This window comes from Siniperca chuatsi, linkage group LG23, assembly GCF_020085105.1.
Source record: "Siniperca chuatsi isolate FFG_IHB_CAS linkage group LG23, ASM2008510v1, whole genome shotgun sequence".
Taxonomy (NCBI): Eukaryota; Metazoa; Chordata; class Actinopteri; order Centrarchiformes; family Sinipercidae; genus Siniperca; species Siniperca chuatsi.
The window spans coordinates 18,431,723-18,448,252 of record NC_058064.1 but is presented as its reverse complement, the minus strand read 5'-3'; the positions used below and the strand labels follow the sequence as shown (position 1 = coordinate 18,448,252).

Here is a 16,530-nt window from a genome sequence, read left to right as displayed (position 1 = left end):
TATGGCGTTGAGCTGATGGCTCCAGCCCACAGCTGGGAAGCTTCCACAGCAGTTTTGCTATGATACCAATATTCTGAGTTTGACCTTAGTCTAAAATTTGATACTATCTCAATACAAAAAAAGAAAAACGGCCAAGCAGTGTCACAAAACAGATGCTTGCCTTAGTTCCCACATTTGGGCAGGTTTTAGTAACTTTAGCACAGTGGTTTTGATGTAAGTTGTTTGTCCTTGTCAAGTCTGTCAAGTTGAAGCAGACTGGGATCAACTTCAAGACATGGCCGACTGTTTGACTCTTATTGTGTTCTCACTTATTTGACCCTGATTGTTTTGTCTCCAAAGAGCGAAACTTTAGCAGTCTATTTCTCTCCCTACTTATACTATACCTAAACTATTAAACAGTTTTATAAAGAAACTGTCTTTTGTAATAGTATTGATCCCTCATTTCCACTCTTGCAGTATGGGTAGCATCATGTCACAGCCTTCCAACTCTTCTGATAGGCCAAACCCACATCCCCAAGAAAATAACTCGTGCTGTAATTCATTGGATTCGCTCATCCCTCGATATCTGTTTGACACGTTGGATCTTTCAAATGCCAAGACTTTTGTCTAGTTTGCATGTTTTCCTTTTTTCCAGAACTGCAGATATGGCAGATATAATGATGGTGTCCAGTTTCTTCAGTTGGAAGAATTATGAGTTCTACGTTCCCATGGATTAGCCCTGTTGATAGTTGTCCTCTAGTTGCCTCTGAGCACCGTCGACTTTCCATCTGACCATGTTTCTGTACAGCCAGCAGATTTTGTTTACCCAGATTATTATTATGATTTTTTTCCTCTTGTTTTCTATCCCAGCTCCGAGTGCGGTCTTTTTATGGTTCTTATAAAAGGTTGGAGTTTGCTTTGAGGCCGTCTTGGTGCTCTCTCGCCAAAGCCACAGCAGATGTGCCGCTTTTGTTCTTCATTACCGATTGGCAGCTGCCTGCGCTCAGAGCTGCCTGAACGTTTCAGAGACACGATGCGTGAGTGAAAACTCACCCCTCTAATTAAGTAAACGGTGAGGATTTTGTTCCTCATGTCAGCAAGGGAAACAGAAAAATTATGTTTGGAATAAAAATAATATATTTCTGCTGTTCTGGTGATATCAACAGTGGGAAACCTCAATGGTCGGTCCTGGAACAATGGCTTGATTAATTCTTGGTGCACTCACACACAAAGCAAAAGGACGTGCACACACACACATACCAAAGAGTCACATCCAAAGCAAAATGCATGCGCTGACTCAGACACTGTCTCATTCACTCAAATTCCTGCTGTGTGTGGAGCTCAGTCTGAGGTTTTGGGTGCTGGGACGGGACCTTGCTGCTTGTTTGTCCCACAAAGTCACCAGAGCCACTTAAAAACTCATTCACTCCTGCGGACGCCTGCTTTACCTCGAAGGAAAACAGCAACACACAAAGGAAGTCAACTAAGGACCACACATGCTTGTGTATGAGGCTATATTGGGGTCTGTTTGTGTCCGTGCAATGGAAAAACCATTACGACTGCCAGTTGAGACCTGTGTGCCTTTGTGGTATGATGTTACACATCAAAGATTACTGGTAAATCCCTTAGGATGGTTGGGACGAAAGGTTGAGAATGTCCCTCAGTCTTGGGACAGTTGCCCATTGTCCATATTATTCCCTGGTGTGAAGGCGGTCATTCAGGGTGAGAAACGGTTTTCAGGGTTATTTACACTTGCAGGAGCAATAAAATAATACAGTTGCACTGCATTTTAGCAAAAAAACTACCATAAATTTATTTTAAATAATTTGCAACATGCATGCATCTTTCCCCTGCTAGAAACTGGCAATGGGCCTTTCAGAAGAAGATAGTTCCGTTTTCCTCCCCCTGTCACCAAACAGTTCATCTTTCACCCATCGGTTATTGTTACATTTTGTTTTTGACATTGGTTTGTGTTATGTTGGCATTTAATTTTTTGTTCGGTTGTTGGCTTCTTGCATGGTGCCAAGTATTACTACTGCTTGAGGCCGCATATTCAGTTGTTATCTGATCAAAAATACACTCAGCCACAACATAATGGAAAGAGCCCTGGGTCATATGTTTCCTACAAACCACATATGGTGGTTTGTGGGTGACAATCGTTGTATTCATGTGTCATTATTTCAACATTTTGTGCCCTCATAACCCTTCATTTTTATTTTCACATACAGTAATAAACTTTAAAAGTGATTGTTGTCCCCGTTTGCTGACAGGGCTTTGCTGAAAAGAGCATGCATGTCAACTTAAAAACACGGTGCACCTTTTCACCAAACAACAACCAATCAGACAAGGACACAGAGGCTTCTGGAACAAGCAGGGGGATGAAGAGACAAGATGAACAATAATTGAATTGTCAGGCTGCACAATGATTAATTAAGTTGTAATGCACAGTAGAGGGATAGGTTGTCTAATCCCTGTGCTCTACTATATGGAAAAACCAGTCAAGCATGCAGTGCCTCCACAGTCCACCTCGAGACACTGTATTTGGTCAGAATTAGTTTATTTGCAAAGTAATAAACCATGGAAGAAAAGTGATATAAAAAATACTGTCTATGAAGATACTTTCATAGTTAGTGCAGAGGAGATAAAAAGGGGCTTTTTATTTAAATAGGAGGAATAAAACTATTTTGGAAATGTAATGTTTGCTGAAAGAGACAATGGAGAGGAAACAAACAATTTGCAAACTGAAACAATTTGGGCCCAAGTCTAAATTTGCTCCTTAAATTTAGGTTCTTAAACCTTAGCAACAAAGTTCCCAGCTCCACAAAGGTCAGAGGCACCCTTGATACTGGTAGAGCGCTTCACTTGGGTAAATTATTGCCAACAATAGAGTGAATCTGAACTTTTGAACCTGAAACTCGATTAGTTTCCCACTCTTATCACATTTCAGTCACAGAGGAAGCAGTTTATAATGTTTGTTGCATTCCAGCTGAATTATCTCAATGCATTTTTTTGTAATTTCCGCAATGCGACGAGAGAGCAGACCTGTTTGACGAGATGTTGCCTTCACAATCAGACAAGATTTACTGTCAAAGCATTACGGGTGTTAGAAAGACACATGGCACCAGTCCAAGTTGGCAATGAAACAATGCAGTAGTGTTGTTCATCTTCTGTTTTGACACAACATCTCTTTCTGTTGCCACTCACCGAGTTGCCTACAGCTCCAACTGTAAATCTGTGTGGTTAGTACACACACCTACTCCTGTGTGTGTGTGTTTGTGAATGCGAATAATTCTGGCATGCTTCCTTTATCTCATGTGCTTTTGAAACCCCTGCCAACACACACTTAGAGTACAAAATGTACAGTGTCAGACATTTCAGAGGCCTACTTGTAATTCCTGTTGTCCACTGATGTACCTTGTGACCTCTTTCCTTGCCTCCTTTCCCCTATCGTGTCATAAACCAGACATCTGGTTGCCAAAATGCCAGGGAGCATTTCTACCCTGTAATGCCCACTTATTCTCTTTTTTTAAACACACACATATGAAAGAGCTCGTGTTTACTAGAGATTTTATTTTTGGCAGAAACTTCCCAGCCTTATTCTAGGGAAAAGTAGGGATAAATTATTCAGGCAGCGTGGGGAGTCGTTACCCAAAATCTATTCTGGGAGTGTGTTGTGCTCAGCAACCACTTAAGAAGATGAAAGAAATCTGTGTTTTTTGTATTTTTATAATTTCTGTGTATTCAGGGAATGTTGACCAAGTATGTATAAATCAGGGAAGGCACTTCTTCTATTTCACAGCTACAGTGAGCTGTCCTGTACAACCACAGCGTTTTGCTGGTTTACTTGGCAACCTGCTGGCAACAAGCCTGTTTATCTAACCTTCAGGTTTGCACTGATCCCAAAGGTGTATGGCTGTATGAATATTATATTATGAATAGGCTTGACTGAATTTGATATCCAGATTTATGGATATTTGGAAGTGTTCTTATATCACTGGATGTAACATTTCCATCTGTCCTTAAAGTTCCTCTCTTTTCCCCCTTCTTTCTTCCCTTTCCTTCTTTCCTCTCCTTTTACACTCCTTCATTTTCACTTCTCTAATTCCTCTCTCTTTGCCCTCAGTGCAGGCCTTTTTTTTCAATCTCTATCATGAGAGAGAGACAGAAGAAGGATTTACTGTTGGATCAAGTTGGTAAATCATCAGACCTGTCCTTCTGGAAACGCCATGTTTTTCCACAAATGCAAAATTTCTGTGACATTCTTAACTCAGTCCTCAGCTTGATTGACACAATCCCCCATGTGACGAGAAACAGCTGATTCTGCCTGTTTTCACTGGGGGGTCTCAACACAACACACAGCAGTGCTGTTCTGACCGAACCAGAATCTGTGGGCTACAAAGTTGAAGAGTATATGTGAAGGGGGGTCCTTTCCCTCTAATTTAAAAAAGCATCTCTGCTTTTGCTTGTGTGTCTATTAATGCCAAAACTCTGGAGATGAAACTCAGCTAATCCCCCTCTGTTTCCTCCCCGTCATAAGCGTTTTGCTCAGTAATTGTTTACATCTGCCTCATTCCAAAAAAGCTGTTGCAGGGAAAAAAAAAGCCCTCCAAAAACGTCTCAAGTCCCTGCTGGCCCCTGGATCTTTTGGCAGAGGATAAGAGCGGCCATCCAAAGCTCCAGCCAAGCTGCACTGCACTGCAGCAACACCAGTCCTCCCGCTCCAAATGAAGTCGTCTCATCAAAGTCACTACTTATTTGAACAGTTCTGATGGAGCCTTCTACTTCACCGTATCAATATTCATGTGCAGTAAAACAGTGGCCTGTCCTGACCCTGCTGTATGTCATCCTCCAATTAGTCCCACCTGTGCTGCCTTTCAACCAGTCACGCTGCTTGGTAAGCCGAGAGTTGTTTATCTCTCCATTTCAGCCTTAAATATACAGTAGGCTTGTTTGTTGGAACGTGTAGATGATGTGACAGGTTGCATTTTACTTCAGGTGACATGGCTGATTTATTGCCCATTAAAGGAATTGGGAAATGAGTTCTGTTGTTTACTCTTGCAATGCAAGCTATGTTACGCAGGTGATGAATGTCTCTCTGAAAACACAGACACAAGACAAACGTGTGCTCCTTTTTGGAAAATTTCAGCTGCAGTGAGAAACGGAAGTCTAACCTTACTTTTTTTTACGGTAAGAGTGAAAATAGCCTCAACAAAGGAAACAACAAGCACAGAGACCTCAAACTGGGCACTGAGGCAGGCTAACAGCTCTCTATATCCCAGCGCTCTTTGGGATTTCCTGACTTTATTCTCTTTGCTTCTTCTTGGCTCCTCAATGTAACAGTGTGGCTGCATCACAGCCTGACAGGTACTAATGGCAACAGTCTGCATCGAGGATACAGTTTTCTGTGATGGCCACTTTACTCGTGTCATCTGAGAGGAATTTAGCTCCCAGTCCTTGATATTGTTTTTAGATTTTTTTGGAGAGGTATTTGTGCAAGGTAGAGGCATGGGACACTTTGTCATTACAATTTCTAAAACACATTGTTCAGATCTGCAATGTGGATGTTGGAGGGTCAGATGTCATTCGAAATTGTACAAAACCGTGGTTGTTGAACAATGAAGATTCCCTATGCATTAAATTCACTTCTGTTCCATATAAGCAAAGTTTTGGATTAGCTAAAGGCCTTTGAGCCACAGCTGTAGGTGACGACTGTCCCTGTACGCAGCGATGCTGTGTCCAAGGGTGGAGTTCGGAGTGCTGTCCCGCCTGCTTTGGAAAAGCCCTTTTCTGTCTTCGAGGAATTAGTTTTAATGCCTCTCTCACGCCGAGACATTTACAGCCCTCTTGATTTTGTCCCGGGCGGCTTGGAGCTGGATGAAAGCAGCCGTCTCCACTGGGGCATTTCAGCACGGAGTGAGCGCTGAAAATGTGGGAGGGATGTGGGAGCAGGAAGGAATGTGGAGGATTTCCAAAGCTTGCTGTTCAAACGGTTGTAACTCCGCCCGTTCTCCCCTCTCCTCTTTCTCTGCATCTCTCTCTCTCTCAATTTCAGTTAAATTTGCTTTATTGGCTTGACATGAAAGGTCATTATTGCCAAAATATTGAGATAAAAGATCATTTGTTGCTTGTGTGAGTGTTTGTGCCTGTCGTTACCTCGGTATCCTTTCCCCTTCCATCATCCTCCTCACCCCCTGTTGTGGCAGGGAGTGTGGTTTACTCTGAAGCTTGATGTTTAAGTTTGGAACAAAGTTGTGGATCTCTGTTCTGTAGTCCGGCTTTGTGGTGGCTGATTGTGTTTTCATAAAAGATGAAATGCAGCTTTCAGTCTGTTGTAGTCAGAATTTAGCTGCAGTTTTCTAAATCCTATATTTGCAGCCCCCCACTATAGTTTTAGTTTGATTTACTCACTAAAATCTCTTTCAAAAGTGTCCTCTTAAATGTCCGTCATAATCCAGATAAGAGAAGCTCTGAGTTGATAAAAATGTTAATACACTCCCTAGTCCCTACAACAATAAGCTTTAGAAGCAGGGAATGGGGTTACACATAGGCTGTCTTAACCCTGCAGACACCACTCAGGACTGAAAAAATACAGCGACGTCCTCTGTATGTTTTTTGAGGAAAAAATAATTAAATTTCTATTTTGATTTACACTTGACAATCAATAAATAATACAATAATAATGTACAATATACAATTACAAAATTCATCAAAGGGTAGTGTTCTTTGTATTAAAGATTATCAGAAAGTATCAGGTCTTACCAGGCTGGCCCAAAACTGCAGACACTACTCAGGGCTGAAAACCCTACGACAGCATCATTTGCCTGTTTTTCAGGAAGAAATAGTCAAATTGACTGTATATTTTGATTTTCAGTTGACAATGCAAGCTAGGACAGTAAAGGACAGAGCTCTTATGTTTAAAGATGCAAATGCAACATTATCAGTAAGTATCAAGTAAGTACCTGCACATTTTTGCCCTTGGTTTCGTCTGACAGGCTACTTACTGGCTGCTCGAAAGCTGCAGACACTACTCAGGGCTGAAAACACTATGACAAAGTCCTCTCCATCAATAATAAAGCAGTTTACATAATATTACAAATTATTTTGTTAGACTATCATTGTTATGCAAAGCATTATAACCAATCTCTTCAAAATATCTTATTTGCTATTATTTTTTGGGTGTTGAAAAACCTGTGACTTAATCTTATGGATGAGCAACATGTGAGTCTCAATTAATTATTATAATATCTTCTTTCACAAACCACAACTGACACTGCTTTTATTTCCCATTCCACCATCCACCCAAACAGGCACACCACCCACTCTGCCTCTGGCTGTATTCATGTCAGAGCCATTGTTGGGTTTTGCTTCATCTGAGGTTTAATTGTATCCTTCCCAGTGTAATATTGAACTCCTTACAGCAACAGGAAAGTTTCATTACAAATCAAGGCATGAAAGCAGAGTGCATTGCAGATGAGGCCCTGGCTCAGTGACATGTTTTGCATGATTCAGTGTCTGTTACTGGAAATGTCTCGCAGTCAGAGATTAGACAGAGTTGATGTCTCCCCAAAGGCACGGAGTTCCTTGTTTGGAGATGCACACACACTCTCTTATACACACACAAAGATGCATATACACACACTCAGTCATGATTCACCAGTCATCAAAAGTAGGCTATGCTTGTCACTTCAGATCTCTGTATCCGCTTCGATGTATTAATTCTCCTTCCTCTTTCACAAACCTCGCTTTTGTCTTGAGACTGAAGGTGCAGCCAATCGCAACGTTTCTGTCACACCCCACCCACACCATGCCATATGCAATGCCACACTGCGACAGGGGATTAAGAGATGAATTAAGTCGAAGCTTTGGCTATATCCTCACCAGTATCACACAGACACCAGCAGAGACGGACGCCTGGCCTCCACATATGGCCATGTCCCTCCCAGCCAGGGCATGAGGCCGAGGTGGACACACACCAACACACATCTACAATTGGATGCACACAGCCACACACTTTCCCCCTCCATGTTTCGTCTGGAGGGTGTCTTCCAGCCAGCAATAATACCGCCCAACCCCTTGTAAAGCCCTGCGGGGGATTATCCTCTTTCAAAATGTACAACACTGTGATATTTGTTACCATGTGCTGCTATTCTGATCTGCAGGATTGTCACTTCAAAAACATGAAGCGCTGTCTTGTGGGATCAGAGGGTGGTTTTCATAAAGGCCAAGCCATAAGGACTTAAATAAGTGCATAGTTAACTCCAAGTAATCTGGCAAACATGCATTCCATTTGTTCTGATTATTCCCATTGCCTCTTATACCAAATCTTATGTAAACCAGAGAGCTATTTTTCATGTTTCCTCCTGTTTCTATTCTTGTACATATGTGCTCCTTGGCAAGAGATCTACTTATACTGTTCACATCCATTTGTAAGTGCTGTATAAAACCCTGAATATCTTTAAAAACATTTTTTTACTATTATTGCGGTTACTTTGATGAAGCCACATCACTGAGAAACTCCCCTCTGGTGTTACAGCTATAACAAGACAAATCAGAGTCTTGATTAATATCCTCAGTGGCATACTTGTGAAGGGCCTAAAAGGCAGCTCGTCCAGTTTTACTGTATGGATGTTGACCTGTTGCATTTTTATTTTTTATTTTTTTGCAGGAAACTCCACTGGGTACCTAAGTTTTGTTATACTTTTTCAGTCATTGGAATCCACAAGCGGCGGTTCGGTAACACACAAGACTGTTTTTGTTAACAGTTCTGATGTTTTTTTCTCCTTGTTTTTTTTTTTACTTACAAAGTGTTTTTTAGAGATGATTTTTTACAGATATTAGTGATTAATTCCTGTTATGATTTTCACTCATCTGAAAATGAAAGCCACTTTATGTAGAATTTGATTATTTCTGACTTTGGCACTTCTGTTGGTGTCTTATTGGAAAGTGGTATCTGTCATTGGAGCGGAGTGACCTTTTTGAAGTGGCATATGCCTGTAAAAAAGGCAGCAGCATACCAATAGTCAGCAGTGACGTTCCATTAGAACCAGCATATGCTACTGAAACGTCAGTGTGCATAACATAAGCCACTTTTCACCAAACAAACAAAAAAATGCTGTAAGAATAATTTGAAAGATAAAATGATTCTATAAAAATTGTACACACAGTGGCTTTTAGCATTTTGGAATAAAACTCTTCATATATTGGAAGACTGTATTGTAGCCACTAATCACTCCCATCCCTCCTAAATCAGAAGTTGACCAGAGGTATGCAGTTCCTGCTACCAGGTAACAAAACTCCCTTCAGCTTAATTAGTCTGTTAGTTACACAATTACAACTGACCACCTGCTCACGGTTCAATTGCTGCTTCTGGTGGTCCTTCATGGTGACATCCAGGGGTCAGAGGTCACCACCCCATATATCCATTCCTCTCACTCCTTTATAAATCTACTGTACTGTACTGTACATCCACATGCATGCATCCAAATCATCCCACCACGTATAAATCTGCAGTATATATGAAAATCCTTCCATCCAACCATAAATTGATCGGCAGTAATTCTGTGTGAATCCATCAAACACTCATTCCAACACAGACGGACAGGCGGATATACATCTCAGCCTACATGAAGCACTAATGATGGACTAATGCCAGCCATCCATCTCTGCTGTGTCTGATGGCCATGGGACCCAGTGGGAGGGGTGTGAATGAGTGTGTGTGTGTGTGTGTGTGTGTGTGTGTGTGTGGGGAGTAGAATGCAAGTCAGGGCTAAAGTAATGTGGCTGGAGAGAAGGGGGGGAATTGGGGAAAGTGACAGATGGTGATAGAGTGATGGGGGAAGGATTGTGGGTAGTGGATGGGTGGGTAGGGTGTGTGTGCATGTATCTATGTGCGTGTAGGATTAGTGTGTATTTGTATGCTTGTATGTTCTGTAAGAGTGTGCACGCTTGCCTGTTGGATCTGTGTCAGTGTGTAACGGTATGTATGTGTGTAAGTGTGTGTGTGTGTGTGTGTGTTAGGGGGATCAGTGAGACTGAATGGAGTAGTGTGAGGTGGCAGCAGACCAGCCGCGCAAGCCTCTGTGATGCTTCAGAAACCTGCTGGTGAACAGAAACCCCGAGGTACACTCCGGACTCTGCATCTCTCCACGCAGTTCTCTCCATCCACCTCCAGGCTCCGTTTGACTCTTGTATCCCCTTCCGGACCCTTTTTCTGGGGCACGTCAGAGTGAAATCCCCCCCACCCGCCTCACCATTATGAAGTGGATGGCATCTGTGCGCGCGGTGTTGGCCGGGGGCAGCCGTAGTGCCCCCGTGACCCCTGCTGCCAGCCCTATCATGCCCTCCAAGGCAGATCTGCACGCCAAGCAGGTAAGCTGCTAACAGAATCACGACAGAATGCTCGACCTGAGAAGCAGGACGTTCGTGGTGATGGTTAAAAACTGATGAGATGTGTGTTGATTTTGGCTATTTTCACTGCAACGTTACTTTTGTATGAATTGGTAATAGCTTTTTCTTAGTTTGTCTGCTTGCTTGAGGGTTTCCCAATCAATTCTTTTTATGCATCTCACACAGTTATTTATTATATTTTTATGATCCGTCTAATTGCACTTTTAATTTTAATGCAATGAAAATGAGGGCTGTGGTGTATAGACGAGACGTGTGTGTGTGTATGCAACCTGCACAAAATCTCTGTCCAGGAATGCATACAAGAAGCCATGAATGAGATTGAGTTTTTTTTGCTTGGATCTCCTGCTTCCCTTTGCTTACAGTGAGTCTGATTCAGTACTTCATTGTGCTATTGTATGGACATAGCTATACACTCCTTCCTGTACCAAATCTCCCGTTATGTCCAAACATAATAAAAATACAATCAGCTACATGTTCTCAAGGTCTACTCATAAATCCGCGGATATATTGTTGGAAAGGAAGTGCGCAGCAAATTTGGAGAATAATGGGTCACGTGTGTTTGTGTTTGTGTGTGAAACCACAGCAGTAGTATTAATCCCTCACCCTGACCCCATGCTGCACTGATCCTGCAACTATCCTCCCATATCACTGCAAGCCCCTGCTGCCTGATCCTTTTCTAACACCGAGACTCAAATTGAATGTTGAATATTATATATTTCAAGCTGGCAAAATCTAAATTTAACCAACAGTTCCTCTCAAAGGCCGAGCAAGAAATAACTGCCACGTGTGGGTGCGTTAAGCCTTCTCTCTAGAGCATACACACACACACACACACACACACACACAGTGGGGGTGCGACTAGCCACAATTTTTCATGAATATTAATGAGTGAGGATTGCTCCGTTCAGAAAGCACCGGGGGGCAGCAAAGTCATTACACTCCGATGAATGACCCCAGAACATGTCCTCTTCGTGTGTGTCTGTGTGTGTGTGTGTGGTCGCTGTGGGCAACTCCAAGTGTTTTGCAAGTCATCCCTACTGCACCACCACTCAAGTACAACTGTACGATGTGTATGTGTATTTGTATTATCTGTATAGCTCTCTGTATGCTATCTCACAGCTGCTTCTGTCTCTGCTCAGTTCATTTGATATGACCTGATCTGAACTCGACTACACTGATCTTGACTGAAAAATGTTTGTAGCGTGGGAGTGTGTTTCATACCAAGCATATACTCTATATTCACCTCTGGAGTATTCACGCCTTTCATTTGCTCCATTTGCCAGGCACCGAATTACCTGGGATGCCTGAAAAAAGTCTCAGTCCTCCTCAAAGAGAACCAAGGTGACATTTGTTTGGGAGAATAAAAAACAACAAGGAGAAAAAAGTGCAACTGTTTATGTGCTTAAAGATGCGTACATGATAGCCAGCAGATCCTTATGCTTGGAATGATGAGCGCATCAAAGGGAACTGGGGGCAAACTGCAGTCTAAAGCGATGCTCATACGTACAAATGTAGATATTTGAAATGTGGAGGGAGTGTGTGTACTCATCTATAATGATTCCAGTGCCTTTGGATGGTACAAAGGCATATGAACAGCTGAAAGCAACTATCAAACTCAAATGACTTTGCCCATTACTTGTTCCTTTTCATTCTGGTGCGGTTTTGGTGGTTAGCTGCCCTCACTTGTATTGAAAATGTTCAGACGATGTAGTGGAGTGATTACTTCCTCATCTAGGGCCCAGACAGGATTTGGGGGCCACAGAGTCAGAGTTTGTGTGTTCCTTCCCAGCCTAATAGCAGATAATGAGGGCAGAGTAATATTGAATCACCTAATATTTACAGCAGGAATGTCTCTGACCGAGGCTTGGTGATTGATGAGCGGGTTGTGCCCCAATCATCCAGTCTTTCAAAATCACCGAGAGCCAGTGAGTCGGGTTGCAACGTTGTGTCTTTTCTCAAACAACCACAGACGGTGACAGATAGAACAAGCTGAGGAGATGAAGAGAGAGTGCCAGGTAGAAACTGAAACATTATATTTTAACATTCTAGCCGTTTAACTTATTCTCTTCAGATAAATTTACAATGAGTGCAGCAGGGCAGTTTACAATGACCAACATTAGCAGTTACTGTAGGAGTCAAAGAGTCTGCACCTTGAAAACATATGATATAGTAATCATGAAAGGTAAACAAAAGGTAAGAGTGAATGGAAAAGAGAGGAAAAACACAGCGTGAAAACTGAAATCAATAAGTGAAAACCAGAGTATGGAGAGTGCAGGACTTTAGTTGGCTCAAAGAGAGGAATGTGATTTCTGGGGGATCTTTGTAATTTCAATGAAAGCCACATAAAACAGATGGCAACAAATGAAAACCACCCACCAGGCAAAAGGGTAAAGCTATCATGAAGTTAAAAATTAAACCCCACTGAAACACTCATCTTGTAGAGGGACGGAGGGAAAAAGAGAGAAACAGATTTTTGGTGAAGGCGAGAAGTGAAGAGAGGAAACAATGCTTCGACCTTGAGGTGCCCCTTTGATTTCCTTATCGGGTCACTGACAGATAAGAAGGGAAGTAAGTACCCAACAGCTGTGTGCTGGAAAGAGAGAGCAGCTTTTGTTTTATCAGTGCATAAATGGACCATGAATCACTTACAGCTATCAGCATTTTCCAGTCATACACCTACCTTTGCTTAATCCTCTTCTCAGACTTCTCCTTAGGCCTTTCAGACCAATATGGTAACAGCCGTTGTGGTTGTAAGTGGTAAGGTTCTTACAGTTTATTTTGCATCCGTGAGGTGTTTCTGAGTGGCACGTGGTACTTTGACCTCTTGGATTACATCTTGGATTAATTGTTTCTCTTTTCTTTGTCTATTCATATATGTTTGAAAATGCTAACATTGCTTATGCTATCTAGTCCTTCTTGTGTTTAGGCATCACTTCCTGTGCAGTTATTATTAACAGGAAAGCGCATTATTTAAAACTCATATTTTAGCCATGCTAGTCATGTGGCTCTAGAACTACAACTACTGAATGGATTGCCATGAAATTTTGTATAGGCATTCATGGTCCCCAGAGGATGAAGTCTACTGACTTTGATGATCCTTTGACTTTTCCTCTAGCGCCACCATGAGGTTGACATTTGTGGTTTTAAGTGAATTGTCTCGACAACTGTTGAATTGATTGCCATAAAATTTGGACAGACATTCATGTCCCACCTCAGGATGAACTGAAACCAAGATGGTGACCATGGTAAACATTACAGTATACCTGTTCAATCAAGATCAGCATGTTAGCGTTGTCGCTGTGAGCATGTTGCCATGCTGGCGTTAGTTAGTTTCGTTTATTATCCTTTTGGAAATTCTCTTTGTGTCTGTGGCAACTGTCAGAAAAATACAACCACAACAAAAAAGACATTACGACAGGCTTTTGACAACAAAGTACTCCACAACAACATCACCGACAATCAAGAATTAAGTACAACAAAATGCAGGTGACACACACCTCATACCACCAGGACTCGTTTAACAGAGCTACTGTATACTGGAAGGTATTTAGGGTGGGAAATCCCTACTAAACCAGTGTGAGACATAGAGGTCTTTTGGATGGCTGTGCAGTCAAGAAATGTATAATTAGTAATAATAAAAAAGCTTATTTTACTCGATTAGTTAAGTTTGTTTAGTTTGGAACTCCACCCCCGTGGCTGTGCACACATGTAAAAAGAGTGGATCAGACGTTTTTGTTGATAGTGATATTGTTAACTTAACAAATATGCAATTTGTAGCATGTAGCATATCTCTACATTTGAATTCAGTTATTATTTCATCTCATAGACATCCAGCAATTCAACGAAGCCAGGCTACCTGACTGCTTGTCCAGCATGTCACTTTAAACTGAATCAAGAGACATACAAGGAAGTATGCATGAGTTTGACTTACTGTGGGAAATGCTATTTTTAAAATACCACTGTGACATGTGTGAAGGTCACTAGCACAATATGGACATGTGTAGCCAACCAATGAAGGATAACTTGTCTTCCTCTGTGCTGCTGCACTTCCTGTCAGTCCAACAGAAATTGCTCAGATCACCCTGAACTAATGTTTCCACTTTCTCCGTTCAGACAGACCATGGGTGTACGACCTCCATTGTTCTTGCACTCACTGTGTCTGTCTCCCCTTTGTCTTTTTCACTTCATTGAGTGTAGCTGCTTCTGCACCCCATTGCTCCATCTGCCGTCAAAACCCCCCTCTCCTCCCTTCCCTCACTTGTTTCCTTCCCTCCAGTAATATAGTAAATGTAAAAATTGATTGTATCAAGTTAAAGGCTGAATAATGCGACATCAAGGTTTATTTCCCTAAAAGAGCACTAAACTCTGATAGATAGGAGGCTCAACTAAGTTTAGCTTATCCTTTATCCATCCTTTTCTCACTTTCTCCGCATGTGACTCATGCTCACTCTCACCCTCTCACTGGCTTCCTCAAGTGCTATAATGCTAACAGCTCATTGACTGTCGGTCTTTCTATCTCAAGTCTCTCTCTCACGTTTTCTCACTCTCAAGTGTTACGCTGATAAATCCCCACTGACTCTCTCTTTCTCTGAAGTGACTGTGCTGGCACTGTTAGGCCCCAGTGACTTGTCCATTAACCCCTCTCTTTCCTTCTTTGTTTGTGTCATCACTTTCCTGTCTAATTTAAAATCTCCTCTTTCTCTCTTTCTCCCTCCCTCTCTCGGTCTCAACATGGGCAACTCTCTCTCTTCACAGCTGTGTAGTGTCGATAGCTCCCTCAGCCACCTCTCCGTGCATATCGGTCTGACTTCCTCTGCGCTAATCAGTGCTGCTGGTGTGACTACTCCACACTTTGAACACACACACACTTTAAAGCCACACACTTGTACTTGTACTACTAAAACAAGAATGAAGGCATGTGAGCTCACATGAATACACGCTCACTGACTCAAACACAACACATGCACACGCACTCTCTTTTCCCTTTGGCCCTGAAGGCACCGTAGAAGCATTTCTTAACATTGCATTATTAGCATGACCATAATTGAGTACAGCATAGCCAAAGCAGGTTTCTCAAGGTTTAAATGTAAGTATAATCATTTAGAATGTAAGAAAACACAATAAATGCATTACTATATATGCACTAAATAACTTCAAATGCAATATACATCATACACTATACTACAAATTAAAGCTGCACTGTCTTGTTTCCAGCAGCAACAGGCAGATGTTGTCAGCAAAAATGCTCTGATAAACCCACTGTGAACTACTTGCCCAGAACCAAACAGTAAGCAGACAAAGTTAGCGTTTTAGCTGGTGAACATAGTTGAGTATTTAGCCGCTAAAGAGCCAGATACTTTTTCATGTCATATTTTGCTGCTACCATGGTAATGTCATATTTTTCCCCAAGGAAATGTTTAATTTTGTTTGGTATGAAACTATGTGGAATTCTTGGCATTTGAGTTTTGTTTTGGTAAAGAACTTGGTTCTTCTAGCTGCAGTGTAGCAGGAAGTGTTGCTCTCTTGTTATTGGCAGAAGTGACACGGTATGTCCCAATGGCCAGGTTGTAGTAACTCAGTTTGTATTTAGTTAATAACTTTCTCAGTTTCTGGTCACTGGATATGCTCAGATAACACTCAGGATTGCCTTTTCAGTTCTAAGTAGCATTGAAGCCCTTTCTTTCCCTCAGTCTAGCCAACGCTCTGTACTCTGTAGTCAATAACCTGTCCTCTCCAGCTTGGCCTAATGCAAAAAAGTGGCACTTCTAAATTTCATCAAAAGCCAGGATGCAACACATCCCACCTACAGTCTCTCCATCAGAGAGACATGGGTAAAGAGACAGCGCGAGGGAGCAAAATATTAGAGGAAAGGAGCAGGAGGGAGAGAAAGTGTTACGCAATGTGTTATTTTTGGGATTGCAGAAAAAAAATCTCCTCACTCATGTGTTAATACGATGCTAGAAGCCTGTGAGAGAGCCGTATGTGTGTGCGGTATCTCCCATCCTTGCTTGATTGGTAGATCAGCGTGTGTGTGTGTGTGTGTGTGTGTGTGTGTGTGTGTGTGTGTGTCTGAGAGAACGGCTGCAAACTTCCGTTCCTCACATCACCCTCTCACTGCTGAATCATATCTCTCCCCTCCATATT

At 42.0% G+C, this 16,530-nt stretch overlaps 1 protein-coding gene across 2 annotated transcripts in view; it reads left to right on the top strand.

Moving 5' to 3' along the window:
* nav3 (neuron navigator 3) overlaps nt 1–16,530 on the top strand; it is a 336,822-nt gene that overhangs the window by 86,609 nt on the left and 233,683 nt on the right. The window contains exon 1 of one of the 2 annotated variants that reach the window (XM_044186957.1): nt 10,219–10,347. The exons of the other annotated variant lie outside the window; for it this stretch is intronic. Coding sequence (XP_044042892.1) covers nt 10,234–10,347 — 114 coding nt within the window. The 5' untranslated portion in view covers nt 10,219–10,233. Of the gene's footprint in view, nt 1–10,218; nt 10,348–16,530 lie in introns of those variants that run through there. 2 annotated transcript variants of the gene reach the window in all.